The sequence below is a fragment of the Pelodiscus sinensis genome, chromosome 1 (assembly GCF_049634645.1).
Source record: "Pelodiscus sinensis isolate JC-2024 chromosome 1, ASM4963464v1, whole genome shotgun sequence".
In the NCBI taxonomy this organism is placed as follows: Eukaryota; Metazoa; Chordata; order Testudines; family Trionychidae; genus Pelodiscus; species Pelodiscus sinensis.
Window position 1 is genome coordinate 134064403 of NC_134711.1, and position 16973 is coordinate 134081375.

Consider the following 16973-nt stretch of genomic DNA (forward strand, 5'->3'; position numbering starts at 1 on the left):
GGTGGGAGGGAGGCTGCCCGGAGCTAGGCCGGCTGCCCCCGGCTCGGTTTGCAATGGGACTGAAGCCCACAGGGAACATGGCTGCTCCTGTGTGGCTCAGGGACTGGACAGGGCCCAGGGACTGTGAGGGGCAGCCCAGGCCCTGTGACAGGGAGGTGGGGGAGTAGGAGGGGCAGGGCGCTGGGGCCAGACGGCAGAGTTGGGGTTTGCAGTGCAGTGCAGCACAGGCAGTGTGGGACAGGAGGGAGAAGTAGAGAGTGGTGATGGGTCTGGAGCTGAGGGCAGAAATGGAAAGTGGGGAATTGACTTGGTATGGAAAGGGGGTTCAGGAGGAAGGGATGGGGAATGAAAGGGAGAAGGACTGGGGAGGGGGAGGCAGGAGAGGGGAGGGAGCAAGATGGGGGGTGGTGGGGAGAGGGGGCTGAAGCAGGGCTCAGGAGAAAGGAGGGAGAGGGGGTTTCCAGAGTGGGTGGGTAGCAGCAACACCGGGAAGGGGACACATGAGGGAAGAGAGGGGAGGGAATGGCGGGAGGAGATTGGGGGAGTGGCGAGAGAGCTCTCCAGTGGGATTCTAGAGCAGGGCTCAGGAGGGAAGGGGGAACAGAAAGGGGGGGGGGGATTGGGAGGGCCTGGGAGCTATGTGAAGGAGGGGTGGGGACAAAGGGAGGAGGGTAGAAGGTGGTTGGAGCAGGAGGCAGGAATGGGGGGGGTCTGCATTGGGGTGAGGGAGGAGGAGCGACTGGAGCAGAAGCCAGGGAGGCGAGACAGGAAGAAGGAAGGGTCTGGAATGGGGGGCAGGACGGAGGGGTGAGAGGGGAGGGAGGTGAAGCCGGCTGAGCAGAAGGGATAAGGGGAGGAGGGCGTCTGGCAAGGGGGCAGAGGAGAGAGTGACCAAAGGGGACTTTGTGTGGGGGTCAGAAGGGATCAGTGCGAGGCTCTGGAGCAGGAGGGAGAAGAGGGGGTCTTAAGAGGATGGCCAAGAGAGGGTGGGCAAAGAAGGGACAGGAAGGGGAGTAGAAGCCATGGTGAGTGAGGGGCTCATGACAATGCCCCTGACTTTCAGCTACATGAAGGGTCACACTGCGCCCCAGAAACAGGCTGGTTGCAGTGGGGAACAGCTGACCGAGGGATGTCAGGTCTGTGGAGCCTCCATGGAGCTCAGAGAACAGGGCAGTTCACTGCGTTACACCAGGATGTGCCCAGACCATCCTGCACCTTCTGTGCATCCCAAAGAAACCCCTTGGGCCTTGTTAGCACTCGGGAAAATGGGCTCTTTTCACTGGAGTCAACTCAGTGTGTTCACTTGTGACAGGACCCAGGGACATGACACAGCTCTAGTGCACGCGTGCACACACACACACGCACGCACGCACGCACACATGCACTGAGTCCTGTTTCCCTGCATGGAGCGTAAACTAACAACAGCCAACAGTTTCTTTGCTCAGAAACTCCAAAGCCTGCCCCTCCAGTGAGCCCCAACAGACTTTGCTTCTGTGCTGCCTTCTAGGATCCTGGTCAGAACCCCTGCTAGTGGCTTCTCCCTCCAATGGACAAAGTCCAACTCCAGCATCCTGCCCATTCCCTGGCCTAGCTCAGCCTCCCCATGACTATGTGCCCTGGGTCCTGGGCAGTAGCCCCCCACTTTCTGCAGCTGGGTTACCGCTACATAAAGGATCTTGAATACTCCATTGGCTGGAGAGCGCTGGGCACCCCCACTGGCTGTCACAATGTCTGTGATTTACTTTCAGCTCAAGGCTCTGTGACAGCAGCCGTCAACACCTGAGTGTAACAGCCACATTACACACGGCACCTAGCATGTGCCTGCTGCACTTCTGTAGCCCAGCTTGGAAGAAGGACCTCGCCCAGCTCTCCGAACACTGGGGATCCAGAGCTGGCTGTGGGCGTGAAACCCGCAGCTTTGGTCCATCCCTGATATTTCCTTATTTGTTTGCCTGGACCCCACATTGCACAGATTTGTTTTCCCACTGTAGGTCAAAAATCATGCAACATAATCTGACGTGGCAGATCAGGGCCCAGGGAGGAAGACTGGGGCATGGAGGGAAAAGGAAAAGCAACGACAGCTTGATCTTCCCTCCATTGTGTATTTCACCGCATCTTTGTGTCTACCTCATGTGAAGCAAATTCATATTTCCCACCGAAAATCCACACATCTCAGAGATGATGCCCATTTGCTCATCAATGCAACACAACTTTACGAGAGCTGAACAGGCGCTTGGCATCACTGCGTGACACTATCCCACAAGTAGCTGCACACTCATGTACCCCTCCACATGGAAACACCTGCCCATGCCCTGCACTGTCCGGCTGATCACCAGGCGGCCCCACAGAGTGCTCTGCTGTTTGACTGTGCACAGCTGTTTTGGGGGCTCTAACCCAGCGTGTTACAGCTGAACGGCTTGGGAGTGTGAAAGTCTCTGCCCGACAGCTTGGCTTGCCCCGGATGTGCTGGGTACCAGCCCCCCACTCACTGCACAGGTACTGAGCTGTCTGGGAAACACACCGGAGGGGAGGCTTTTCCCCAAGGCAATCACTCACACGTGTATTTTGGATAAAGTGCCCCACTGCCCTGCCAGACCCAGGAATCATTCTCATGCTGCAAACCCCAGGCCAACAGGCTGCATTTGCCAAATCACGTCTGGGTCCCACATGGGATTTTCACCTGAATTTGGATCAGGTTTGGAATCTTCAAATTACATTCCTCCCCTAAGATGCACCCACACATGCAGCTGTCAGCCCTGCCCTGAGCCTCCTACTGCTGTTACATCTGCCTGGAGCTGGGACACGGACCAGAACCCAGCCTGCAGCCCCCTCTGGGCTGGCGGCATGAGAGCAGCCCTGGAACTGGGCTGGGGCAGCCTGGAGTGAAACCAACATGGCCACGAGAGGCAGATACAGCACCTTGGCCACACGGCTCCTGCTGGTCAAGCCTCTCTCAACTCCAGCTGGGAATCAAAATTTCTCTGCTCCAGCAGGAGCCCCAGAGGTAGAGGGTAGGCTCCTTCAGGACAAATCTTCTTCCAGTAAACTTATTGGGACAGGGCACTGCAGCACAACACACACAAACAACAACGCACAGACATGCAAAACAACACACACACATTGGCTTGAGAGAGTGAAAGGGGGAGGAAGGTTCCAAGACTTGGCTCTTGCAGCTGTCTGAGTCTGGACCAAACCCACATTTCCGTGGGATCCCAAGTGACTGGGGTATTTACGGGGGTAGAATACTAACCCAGTGCCGAGCCGAGGCTCTAGGCAGCTCTGTGCACTGACACCACGTGCCAATCCCAGTGGCACCAAGTGACCATTTCACAAGGGTCTCAGTCAGCCAGACACGTCAGAAAGTCCTTCCCGCCTCTTTCTCTGGTGCAGCCCGGCCATGAGTCCTCCCCAAACACACCACAGAAAAGGGGGGTTTGAGGTGAGCCAAGTTCATCAGCTCTGGGCTATTTTGGCCCTTATGCTGACATAAGTTCCACAGTCCTGCCAGGCACCCACTCCTGCCCTTTATAAGGGGTGGGGGTCTCTGCTGGCCACAGCTGTGCCATGCAGCACAGGAAGAGAAGTGACCCCACAGGAACCCTGGTTCCAGCTCATTTGGGGTCTATAAATGATAACCTGTAACTTAACCTCCACCTAGAGACAAGCAACCAGTGTAACGTGCTCCCAACGATCCTTCAGTGATGTGAATGCCCAGCCTCTTGTTATTCTTAGTCACCTGCCTCCCCATTTTTATAACGGACTCCCTGCCCCAAGGGAAAATCTGCAAGCAGCTCAAACTCTGTTGCAGCTAAGACCTGCCTCTAGAGCCAGGTCAGTTCACCGAGCTCCCCAGGAACAGCACAGAGGAGACTTACCTGCTGTGTCCTCAACTGGCAGGAGAAGAAGCCACAGCAGTAGTGTGCAGAGATGTCCTTTCATTGCCAGCCTGACCTGCTGTCCCCCACCCCTGCATTGGCTGCCACCAAACACCTGCCAGGGCTCCTTTGAGTCTCACTAGTAACAACAAAGCCATGGAAGGGGAATATATAGATTCAGAGGCTGGTGTCAGCTGCGGGAAGGAGCCAATAGCAAACCCACCTGCCTTTTTAGTTATTATCAGTGGTTTGATCTGTGACTTTAGGCAGCTCAAACAGCCAGTAAAACCTAAAAGCAAGAAACATCACCATATTGAGTGATGAGCCTCTCCTGACGTCAGGTTTGCCAGCGTCTCAGATCATCCGGTTACCCCCAGTCTCTGATGCAGGAGAGAAAAGTGCCGTACAAACTGTGTTCGTGCTGCTTCTCCCCCCGAAAGATTCTATATTGTGTTAAACATCAATTGGGAGACATTAGAGGCTGGTAGTTTAAACACACGGAAGAAATCCCAAGTGCCAAAGGGGACCATTACAGCACACACTCTGAGTGTAGGACATGGCCACTTGCAGACAAGGACCATTCACTAAATCCAGGTTGTGCCACTTAGGGCAGCTGTTGGACAAGCAGAATTGCCCAGCACCATCTGTAATGCTGGTGGCTCTTCTACGAACAGGCCTTGGGATTTCCTGCCTAGACCATGATCCTTAGGGACAGAGACTAGGGCTTCCTGAGTGGCCATGGCCTTCTTTCTTGCAGCAGGAAGTCCTGCATTCACCAAGCCCATCAGTGCTGTCACGTGGGGGAGGGGAGGCTCTTTGGAAGCAAGTTTACTCAGTTCTTGGGACACAGGCAAAGTAACAGGGAAAGGGCCGGGGTACATGGCGCAGAGTAATGACTGGCTAACACCCCCCTCACCTCAGGCTCTTGCTAAAGAGACCTGTGGCAAGTGCTTTGACTAAGAGAATCATCTTTGACCCTTTACCTTTACTTTGCAACCTACACTTCTCTTTCTGTCTGTCTGCAGCTCTACCTGATCCTCCTTCTAATCCCTCCTTAAAATTCAACTCAGGTGTGATTCCAGCAAAACCCCCAGCAAAGAGCAGCTTAGCAGGTGAAAGGCTGTACCTCTTCCTTCTCTCTTCTTATTTTATCCTTGTTTCAGCCCCAGTCCTGCCAATCTTCCTCTCTCTATTCTCTGTCCACTTAAAAACAATGATAAGAAACAGGAAATTGCACCAATCATCACCATGTGAATTTGTTTCTGTGCTATTTCTCCATTTCCAATGCAATCTCTGTTCTCGAGTTTTTTAGGATAGGTCTACACATCAAAGTTAATTCAAAATAACAGCCGTTATTTCGAATTAACTTTAATAACGTCTACACAGGCAAACTGCTATTTTGAAATTAATTAAACGCTTATTTCAAATCAGTTAAACCTCATTCTATGAGGAATAACGCCAAATTCAAAATAGCTAAATCAAAATAAGAGCTGTGTAGGTGCATATTTCAAAATAGGCGGCCTCCAGCCCTTCCCAGGGTGCCCTGGTGGCCACTCTGGGCCAAACCAGGAAAACTCCTCTGCTCCCCCTGTCTCCCCCAGACCCAGAGCCCTTAAATGGGTAGACTCATTTTGTCCACAGGGCCTGTTCTACCTCTAGGCCTGCCAGCCCAGAGCCTGCAGGCGCTGCCCTTGACCCAGAGGCCCCAAAATGAGCCAGCCAGCCAGTGCCAGCCAGCCCTCCACCACTCTCCAGGAGTAGTCTGGCAGCTCCCAGGAGCCTTCCAGGGGCTGCAAAGGGCGAGGGCCTTCCTGGTCCAGTCTGGAGATCATGGACCTGATCAAGGTTTGTGGGGAGGCCTCCAGTGTCCATGATCTCCGCACTAGATGCAGGAACTCGGCCGTCTACAGGCGGATGGCTGACAGCCTGGCCACCAAAGGCCACATGCGCATCCAGGAGCAGTCGCACCTGAAAATTAAGGAGCTGCAGCAGGCCTATGCCAGAGCCATAGGGGGCAGCTCCCAACCAGGGGTAGACCCAGACCCCTTCCCCTACTGTGAGGCCCTGGACTGCATCTTGTGGGGCCGGACAGTCCGTGCCCCCCAGGTTGTCTTTGACCCTGGGGCAGAGGGCCCTGATCAGGGCATGGAGGGAGAGGAGGAGGAGGACAATGCCCAGCATGGCACTAACCTGGACCCCTGAGGCATACCAGCAGCAGCAGTATCACCGCGGTCTTCCAAGGCCTCAACATGTGAGTGCCATCACTGTCCCCTTATGTGAGGTGGCGTGGGACGGGGGAGAGGGAGCCCAGGGACCACGCATGTGGGCCTTGCTAACCATGGAGCATGCAGCAACTTGTGCATGTGCCTTGCCAGCCGGGGCATGTGGCCCCATCTGGCTGCCACACAGGGGCCCTGGCCCGTTACCCACACCCATGTATATATAAAAGCACATGACATGCTCTGTGCTTCAGGGAGAGACATTGCACAATGTCCTCCCTCCACAAGCCCCCTCTACACAGAGGCAGGGCACATCCTCCCTCCCCCACACCCACACTATATACAGCACAGGGTCACGGGTGCAGTCCCAGGCCAGCTCACATTCCTGGGGATAGAAGGACATGATGGTGCAGAGAACTGCTGTCCTCACCTTGCAGAGGGGGGCTGGGCTTCACGTACTGTGTCCCCAGGGATAACTGACCACCTGTCTGGTTTCTCCACAGCTGCACCAGCTGCGAGTGCAGGGCGCACTACTCCGCCCAGGACATCCTCCCACACCTGGGCCAGCAGGTGCACCCGGAACCAGGAGGGATACCAGCGGCAGCACCTGGGGTTACTGCAAAGGCAGGTCCACGAGGTGTACAGATAGATCGGAATGGCTACATAGTTCGAACTATCTAGCCCGTGCCGCGTGTAGCCGCGCGGCACGGGGTTCGAACAAGCCGGCTTTTAAAAATGGCGGCGCCGGCTTTATGCTAATGAAGCCCGGGAAATTCAAATCCCGGGCTTCATTAGCAAGTTCGGTATGCATACATTACCCCCCTAGTTCGAACTAGGGGGGTAGTGTAGACATACCCTTTGGGAGGGTGAAAGTGGAAGCACATGAGGATGGAATAAGGCACAAGGCCCCAGTGAGGCATGCCAGGGAGACTTCACTCCTTCATCTGGAAGCTCTCCTGCAGGGCCTCCCAAATACCAGTAGCCCCCCGATGGGCCTCCTGGCTGGCAGCTGTGCAGGGCTGCGCGTACAGGCCAGCCAAGTGGTTGGACTCTGCCATCCAGCCTGGCAGGAAAACCTCCCCCTTCTGCTCACACAAATTGTGCAGCACACAGCACACTGCCACCACGTGCGGATTATTCCTCTCGGAGAGGTTGAGGCGGGTGAGGAGGCATCTAAATCAGGCCTTTGGCTGGCCAAACACCCCCTCCACCACAATGCTGGCCCTGCCAAGCCTGGCATTAAAGGCCTTCCAGGAGGGGTTGAGGTGCCCCATGCAGGACTTCATGAGCCAGGGTTGTAGCGGATAGGCCACATTCCCCACCAGGCAGACAGGCACGTCCACATCCCTGACCCTGATGTGGTGATCAGGGAAGAAGGTCCTAGAATGCAGCCTCTGGCACACAGAGGAGTTGCAGTAAACTTGCAAGTCATGTGCTTTGCCGTTAATGTCCACGAACTGGCCCCGGTGGTCAGACACAGCCTGCAAGATGACCGAGAAGTACCTCTTCCAGTTGATGTACAGGGAGGCCTGGTGTTCCGGAGCACGGATGGGGATGTGCATCCCATCAATTGCCCCCGCCGCCGCAACTGAGGAAGCCCAGGGTGCCAAACTCCTTGATGACTGCACCCACATTGGTGAGGCGGATGATTCTGCGGAGCAGCATTTTATTGATGGCTTTGACCACCTGCAGAGGGACACACAAAACCACCGATAGTCACTGGGGTTACAGGGTGGCTGAGAGTGCTCCTTCCCCGCCACTACCCCATGCCCACTACCCTAAGGAGCAACCGCCCCTGCAATCCTGGCCACCGCTGGCAGTCTGTAGTGTGGCTGGGACAGAACAAACCCTCCTGTGTAGGGGACTTGCACCCCTCCTCCTCTTTTCCCTAGGGCAGCCCATCCCCTCCTCAGACACCCCCACCACCACAGTGGCCGGAGACTGCCATACCTGCATGAGCACTGCTCCAACGGTGGATCTCCCCATGCCGAACTGGTTGCCGAAGGATCGGTAGCTATCCGGCGTGGAGAGCTTCCAGAGGGTGATGGCCACACTCTTGTAGAGGGGAATGGCGGGCTTCATGTGTGTGTCCCATCACCACAGAGCAGGGGAGAACCACTCACAGAGCTCAAAGAATGTGTCCTTCTTCATCCTGAAGTTCTGGGTTCACTGTTCGTCTCCCCAGCGCTCCAGGATGATGTGGTCCCACCAATCACTGCTGATGTCCAGACACCAGATGTGGCAGGGCACGCTGGCATCCAGCTGCTGCCCCTCCACAGCCCCCAGGGGGGTCCAGAAGAGGACCTGGGGGTTGGGCTGCCACAGAAGTTGCCAGGCAGTCTCCAGCATTTGCTGCCAGGCTTGCAGCAAGACATCCAAAATGAGCACCAGAGTGCCCAGGGGCAGCTCTGGCTCCATGGTGCCAAGTGCTGTGGTGTCCCGAGTGAGGGCAGAGACAAAATGCTTTGCTGTCCCTCATTGAAGTAGACAAGCAAGCAAGGAAACCTGAGAACTGGCTGCCCGGGGCGGGGGAGGATCCCTTTAAGCATAGCCCTCAGATAGGCTCAGGCAGCAGCCCCACACAGTAAGTCCTGATCTGGTGCCCTGCTGGAACTGGTTCTGGCCAGCCTTAAATGCAATTCAGAGTCCACTCAGTGTGGACGTGCTATTTCAAAATAGCAAAATGCTATTTTGAAATGCATTTTATGTGTAGACGCGTTATTTCGAAATAACCTCCTTCATGGGGCATAAAGGATCTGCCGATGAAGAGTTCTGGTATCGGCAGATCCCCATCTAGACTGTAGCCCTGAGCCAACAAACAGCTGATCAGCATAGCGCGGTGGCCATTTTTATTTAAATGAAGCGGTGATTATTTAAATCGCCTCTTCAATTTCCCTTTGCCGTCCTGCCTAATCTACATGGCTCCGTCGATGGAGCCATGTAGTTTAGACACACCCACAGAGCCTCCATGAATATAGACATTGTCAGGAGTACTTTGGCTGAGGCCGAGTGCCTAAGTAACGACTTTTAGGTTTGGGCATATGTGCTAGAATTGCATATATCACAGGAAGATGGGGCTTAGTGACAAGCATGGCCATGGAAAGATTGGGAGGGGTAGCCATGTTAGTCTGCATCTGCAAAAGTAATGAGGTGTCCTGTGGCACCTTAGAGAGATAGGGTACGTCTACACTGCAAGCTTCTTCTAAAAAAGCTTGTTTCAAAATAGCGCGTATACACACAAAAACAGCAATGAAATAGCGATTTGCTATTTTGAGACATAGTGTCCACACTGATTGGATGCTATCTCTCATGTAAGGCCACCCAGAGGCAGTTCAGGCAGGGCATTAGGTCAGCAGTGACTTCTTGGAGATACGTGCTTAAAGGGACCCCCGTCCAGCCATTTCTCAGGTTCTTCTGCTTGCTTGCCTACCATTTCCACTGTGTGATTTGATTGCCCTGCTTCAGGACACCACAGCACTCCCTGCTATGAAGCCAGAGCTGCCTCTGGGCACGCGATGGCCCCACACTGCTGTGCTTCTGCAGGCTGCCCTCCAGGCCTTGAAGTAACACGACCCTGAGCTGCTTGAGGACCCCTCAACATGTGTCTGGGAGCACAGCTCTTCCAGATGTATCCCACAGTGGAGCGCTGCTTCTGGAGGTTGGACACCAGTTCTGACAGGTAAGATTAGCTCGTCATGGAGTGATGGGACAACCAGCCATGGCTCCAGAACTTGCGTATGAGGAAGGAGACTTTCCTGGAGCTGTGTGCCTGGCTTACCCCTGCCCTCACATGATGGGACACACAGATGAGACTCACCATCCCCCGCAAGAAGCGGGTCGCCATCGCCCTGTGAAAGCTTGCTTTGCCAGACAGTTACCAATCTGTGGGCAACCAGTTCGCCATGGGGAAATCAACCATCAGGACTCTCATTATGCAGGTATGGCAGTCTCAGGTTTCAGTTCCACGGGGGAGGGGGGGAGGAAGTACTGCGAAGGGGGACTCTAAGGGAAGGGGAGGGTTGAGAGCGCTGGGAGAGTGGAGGGTGAGGGGGAAGTCCCATCCCTGGGTAGTTCTGCAGTCGATGGTCTTGTAGGCCCTTGTCAACCACCGCAGCCAGTTTTTGGACATCTTCGTCAGCTGATCAGGGAAGGTGCGTGATGCCCGTGTCTTCAGAAATTCCAGCCTCTGCCAAAAGCTGGAGGCCTGCACTTTCTTCCCTGAGTGCTGCATCAGGGTCGGGGACATGGACATGCCACTGTGCATTGTGGGGGATTTAGCCTTCCCCCTCATGGTGTGGCTAATGAAGCCGAACACTGGCCACCTTGACCTGAGCAAGGATCGCTTCAATGGCCGCCTGGGCTGCATGCAGGAAGAATGAGCCTTTGGGTCCCTGAAAGCAGGACCGAGGTGCTTCCTGACCTGCCTCGATGTGGGGAGCACAACATCCCCCAGGGGGTTTCCTCATGTTGTGTGCTCCACAACAGAGTGAAGAGGAAGGGGGAGGCCTTTCTTCTGGGATGGGGGGTAGTGTCCGGCCAGAAAGGAAGAGCCTTTGAGCAGCCGCACACAGCTGCCATGCGGCAGGCCCATCAGGCAGGGGTGGGCATCAGGGAGGCCCTGAGGGAAAGTTTCTCACAAGGACCCCAGTGAAACTCTCCCCAGGGCCTCCCCAGAGGGGCCTGTGCCTTGCCAATCTCTGCCTTTCCTCCAACAACCTTTCTCATCCCCCATCCACCCCTTTCCCCTGCAGAGACAATAAAAATGGTTGTTAAAACCAGAATTGTATTGTGATTTACTTGGGGTAGAAGTAACTGGGAAGGGAGAGGAGGGGGGATAAAACCTTGGAGGGGGGAGGGAACTGACAGGGGGAGGGGCAGGAGAGGCTCAGGGCTGAGAGTGGCGTGTGGCTCAGGTGTTTCCTCCGACTCGTGAGCAGGGACCTTGGCGACTTTGGGGATGAGGGAGTCTGGGGAGACTAGGGGAATAAGTGGAAGGGAGCAGGGTCAGGAATGGGAGGGGGGGAAGTACCAGGACCAGGACCAGGACCTGGGACTGGGACAGGAGCAGGAGCAGGAGCAGGAGCTGGCTCCGGGTGGGCCAGAAGGGCCTATACTGTTGTGCACATGTTGCATCCCTGCTGCAGCTATTGCGTCCACATGTCTCTCTGCCAGTTTGTGTCCCCCCAGACCTTCTGGACCAGTGACTCCTTCAGGTAACAGAGCATGGAGACCTGCTCCCGCATCAGGTCTTTCTGGGTCCTCCAGTGCCGCGGACAATGAAGAGAGAGGGTCAGTCATCCTTAGAGACACTGTCCCTGTGGCCTTGCCCTCATCTGTGAGCCGAGACTGACAGTTCTCAGATCAGAGGGCAGTGATGTCCTGGAAGCAATATTATAAGTGGCCTGGACAGCGGGTCCTTTCCTACAGAGGCCCAGATGTCCCCAGGAGATGATGTTTCCCACCCCCCTTTGTCCCAGGGACAAGCAGGCAAAGGAATTTGCTGACCACACTAGGATCCAATGGAAGGGATCTCTGTCCCAGACCAGGATGGCACATGCTTTTTGTGGCTCCCAGCAGGCTCATGGGAGCCCATTGAGTGCTCCCTGGGATAGACAGGAGGCTCTTGGGGGGCTTAAGGGTCTACTGTGCTGGCCAGATGCCGTGCTGTGGCAGCTGGGATGTGTTTGGAGGCTGTGAAGGCCAGCTTCCTGCCACAAGCCCTTTCCCCTGTGTCTGCAGCTTTAAGGGCTGCAGAGGAACAGGAACTATAGAGTCCTGAGGAGTTGGGACAGAGTGGCTAGTAGGGCACTATGGGATTTCCTGGAGGCCCCTTATTTTGAAATAATTCCCTGTGCCTCATCCACACAACTCTCTTCTGAAATAGCTGTTTCAGAAGAGGTGTTTTTCCTCATGGAATGAGGTTTGCAAATGTCAGAAAAATTTTCTTTCAAAATAACACAATTGTGAAGACGCTCACATTGTTATTCTGAAATAACAGCTGTTAATCCAGAGTAATGGTGCAGTGTAGACGCACCCTAACAGATTTATTTGGGCCTAGCTTTCATGGGTAAAACCCACTTTGTCAGATGTGCTCCTCATGGAAAGATTGACCTTCTTCACAAGCGTTTAGCACAGGCATGGGGAACGACCCTCACTCTAGTTCCTCTGAAACATGCCGCTCTCGTTGGGAGGCAGGAGCAGTTTTACACAAAGGTTCACTGAAGGGACTTTTACTCTGATACCTCTTTGCTGTTATGAAGCTGCCTCCTCCTGGTGAGGATCAGAGCAGAGGGGCTCCCTGCTGGGAACCTGGTCGGTGTACAGCTCAAGGCAGTGCCGTTGTTATTAGGGAATCTATTCTGAGGGACAATCTGGGTTCTGTCGGCAGAGTCTCGAAGTCCTGGCAATAAAGCCCAGGTGTATAAAGTTTTCAGCTCTACATTTTTATTTAAAAAAACCCCAAGCCCTACAAACTTGCACACAACTCACATTCCCTCCACTCCCACCTGTTACGGGAACACTCTGCTCGAACTCTGAGTCTGGCCACATGACACACAAGACAGCTCCAGTCGTGCATTTGTTCTTGAGTTCTCTCTGTATTTGTATCTGTGACCATATTGGGCCTTTGGATGCTACAATAATGTAACAGAACCGTAACAGCCACTGCAGGTCACCAGGAGAATTAAAGGCCAGAGAACCAGGCTGGACTGAGTTGAAAAATGACCTGGCTCTGGGTGTGATGGGAGGCTCCACTCGCTGCTGGGATGATGCCTCTTCCTGGTCACTCTGGATTAGCTCACCCGGTCGATCCCCCTCCCTGTCCCTCCATCCCTCTGCAGTCCCTCTCTCACTCCTGCTGCCTCTTTGGAACTCAGGCAGGGTACTCAGCATCCCCCATGTCCGGGGCATGGCTCTTCCAAGTCTCTGTCACCCCCACACGCTGCATCAGGGAGCCCCCTCAAGGTTCCCCCTATTGTATATGTCCATGTGTGGGAGAAAGATTGTTCTGTGCATCAGTCTGAAGGCCCCGTGTGACATCTCATGCCCATAAGGTGCACAGAACAAAATTCATTCTACATATGGGCAGTCTGTGGCGGGGATGGGGCTGAAGGGTTCATGGTGTTGGAGGAGGCATCATGGCCGGGGCAGAGGGTTGGGGTGTAGGGGAGGGCTCTGTCTGTGGGTGCAGATCTGGGATGGGCCTTGGGGTGAGGGGTTTGTGGTGCAGGCTGCCTGGAGGAGAAAGAACTCTCCCCAGCCCTCTCACCACAGCAGCGCAGGGCCAGGTGACAGGCACCTCTCTGACACCACAGCAGGTCCCTGCCAGGGCTGGGTTGGCAGGGGGAGGCACCCGCCCCCCGGCCGCAGCAGGTCTTTGTTGGTTGACAGACACCTCTCCCCACTGCAGCCATGAGCCCCTGTGTGCGACTTCATAGGCAGCTGTGCAGCCCTTCAGCCATGTAGCTTAGAGGGAAGCTAGGGATCATGTCTGCTGCCCTGACTACATCACGTGTGCTGGGACTCCTGCAGTCCTCATACCCACTGCCACTAACACCATCACTGGCTGGAAGGGGAACCCAGGCCCATCTTCACTGTGGGTTCCTGTCCAGGTTCTAGGTGTGGTCCCACTGGTCGAAGGAACATTACCATTAATTTACTGCTCTCGCCTCTGTCCTCCTTCTTACTGCACTTCCTCTTCACTTCCCTCTCCCTTACCCCAGGGAGGGGGGCAGCAAGCTTCTTCACTGATGCCCCTTTCACACCATTGCTGGTCTTCTGGATTTGTAAAACCCCCACCTGCTTACTCACAGATGAACCTTCTTCTGATTAGCTTCCTCCAGCCAAATGCTCCTCACTCTACCCCTAGGGCTACATCTATACTGCGATTTATTGTGCAAGAAGATATGCAAATGAGGAGTGGGAATGAATATTGTTGCGCCATATTTGCATACCTAATGAGCTGCCATTTTGTGGGAGGAGGTTTGCGTAAGAAGGAGCTTTCTACACTGCTCCTTCTTGTGCAAAACCCCCCTCTTACGCAGGAGTTATTCTCCTGAAAATAAGTGGTACTTCATTTGAACAGGGCTGGTGGCACACTTTGTTCTTCTTGATGTTGAGGGTGAGACTGGGACATGTATAAGCATCACCAAGCACATTCAATATAGCCTGAAGATCTTTCTCAGAGTGGGAAAAAACTGCATTGTGATCAGCAGACTGAAGGTCCGCAAGAGATGTGGTGGAAATCTTACTCTTAGCTTTCAGCCTGCTAATCCTAAACAGCTTCCTATCCATTCTGTAGATGATTTCAATGCCAGCTGGGAGCAGCAATTAGGTAGAAATTGACAGTAATAAAGACCATGAACATGTTTGGGGCAATGATACAGCCCGTTTGACTCCTGTTTGTACTTTGAAAGGTTCACTCTGGGGCTACGTCTAGACTGTATCCCTCTGTTCCACGAGGAGTAACGGTAGTTCAAATTAGAGAGTGTAGCCGCGGGCACGGAGTCCTCACTAAGGGGGATTTAAAAATGGTGGCACCCAGCAAGATGCCAATGAAGCCCAGGATATTTAAATCCTGGGCTTCATTTGCAACTTCGAATGCCTACATTAGCCTCCCTAGTTCGAACTAGGGTGGCAGTGTAGACATACCCTGGCAGTCTTGCTGTTGAATGACCTGGCACAATTCAAAGTCTTGATTATGATGTATAAATCTCTAAGCCTACATCTACACTGCACCTCTCTTGCGCAAAAACCTATGCAAATGAATCATTGATCAGCATATTGCAACACTTCATTTGCATAATTAATTAGGGGCCGTTTTTGCACAAGAGGCTTTTGCGCAAAAGGAACTGTGTAGATGGCTCCTTTTTGCACAAAACTCCCCCTCTTTATTAAGAGCCATCCTTCCTCATTTTTTCAACCCTGTGCACATCCAGGTATTTATCATTTGCCTATAGCTGGTGTGGGTGTTGAGCAGACAGTTCTGCACATTTCGCTGGGCTGTCTCACCACTCCTTCATCTTTCCCACACCATGTCATGCTATCACACCGCTCCTTTGTCTTTCCCACGCCGCGTCATCCTGTCTTACTTCTCCTTCCTCTTTCCCATGCCATGTCATCCTGTCACACTGCTACTTCCCTGCTGGCTCTACCAACTTCAGCATGGAAGTCTCCCAGCAGGATGAGTTTGTCATACATTGGGGTTAACCTAATGATGGAGTCCATGTCAGAGTAGAGCTGCTCCTTGTTTTCTACTGTGCCGGTCAGTGTAGATCAGTATTGTTGTGGTCCGCACATGTGCACCCTCATGCCTCATTAATGTGTGGCATGTACATGCAGCAGGCAGCCCCTGAGCATGCCTGGAATCTTTCTGGACACACACATCCTACCACTGGGGGGCAGGGCACCAGCTGGAAGCAGCCTAGCCACAAGGGTGCAGACCCAACCCCCCCCCACACACTGAGGAGTGCAGCATACAGTACACGGCCATGCCTGCCCATGCAAGACAGCAGCCGCACTCGTAGACAGTGCTACAGGCTGCCCCTGTGTGTGTGGCCCTGAGGGAGCCCAAAGATGCTCCTGATGCCTCTGCCGCCCCTGAGGGAATCCCCCTGTGGCTGGACACTTCCTTGGGCTGCTTGTCTGTGGGCTGGGGGGGGGGGGGGGAAGCAGGCAGCGTGGTCCTCTAGGCCATGGACTGTTGGTCACTGTTCACAGAGGAGGGCATGGCCTCAGGGACAGTGTCTGCAGGATGACTGACCGCCTCTCCCTCTCTGTGTTCTTCACACCTGGATCAGCCGGGAGTGAGGGACCAGCCAGTCCACCTCTGCTACCTGCCACAGGCTGGGGGACACAAAGGCGCACCAGGGTACTGGACCAGCTCCTGTGGTGGCATGTCACAGACATAGAGAGGATGGAGTGACCGATGGCTCAGAAGGTCCGCTCTGGCCATGAGTGGCGGTAACATGCCTGGGGCCAGTTAATGGAGCAGTGCGCTCACCTTGGCAACCTCATGGCCAGCATGGTGGCACAAATGGACCATGCTGCTCCTCCTGGCTCCTATCCTCCAGCCCCCCAACATGTGCATGTGCCCTCCTCCTGCCACTATACCAACCCTGATGCTGCCCTCTGTCCTCACCACCTCCCTGTGTTCCCCGCACCCACCCCCCAAGCCCGACGAGGCCCCTGCATCTGAGGTGGCACAGGCTGCTGCCCCTCCTATTCCTAAATCCCACTCCCAGTTTAGAGCTCCCTCTCCCTGCCCACCTTTTGTGGATGTAAAGTAAAGACAGTTTATTTTTGGTTGCAAAACAAAGAGGCTTGTTTACTGGGAAGTGAGGGAAGGGGGGAAGGGAGGGGAGAGGTTGTGGTGGGGAAAGGATGTGGCTGCAAGGCAGGGGCCCCTTGGTAGGAGACCCTGGGGATACTTACTGGGGTGCTTGCGAGAACCTCTCTCTCAGGGCCCCCCGGATGCACACCCCAGCATGGTGGGGCTGCCAGATGGCAGCTGCCCGGGGCTGCTCAAACGCACAACCCTCACAGCTGGCGTCTGTCCCCCAGCCCGAGAGGAAGACCTTCCTCTTCCTCTCCACAATGTTGTTGAGGACACAACATGCCACGACCACCTCGGCAATGTTGTGATTCCCCACGTCAAGGAGAGCGAGCAGGCAACAGAAGCACCTTGAGACAACCGAAGGCGCACTCCACCTGGTTCCTGGCCCGGTTCAGGTGGGAATTAAATTGTTCCCTGCTGGGGTCCAGGTTTCTGGTGTAAGGCTTGAGGAGCCATGGCATGAGAAGGTAGGCCGCATCCCCCACGATGCATAATGGCATCTGCTCTTCCCGAACCACAAATTCCCGGTGGGGGAAGAATGTGCCC

General features: G+C 54.6%; 1 protein-coding gene across 1 annotated transcript in view; it reads right to left on the reverse strand.

Annotated features, from left to right (window-relative positions):
• LOC142829940 (scavenger receptor cysteine-rich type 1 protein M130-like) overlaps nucleotides 1-3939 on the reverse strand; it is a 72263-nt gene extending 68324 nt beyond the window's left edge. The window contains exon 1 of the mRNA XM_075932623.1: nucleotides 3876-3939. Coding sequence (XP_075788738.1) covers nucleotides 3876-3939 — 64 coding nt within the window. The remainder of the gene's footprint in view (nucleotides 1-3875) is intronic.
• Between the last annotated feature and the right edge of the window lie 13034 nt (nucleotides 3940-16973).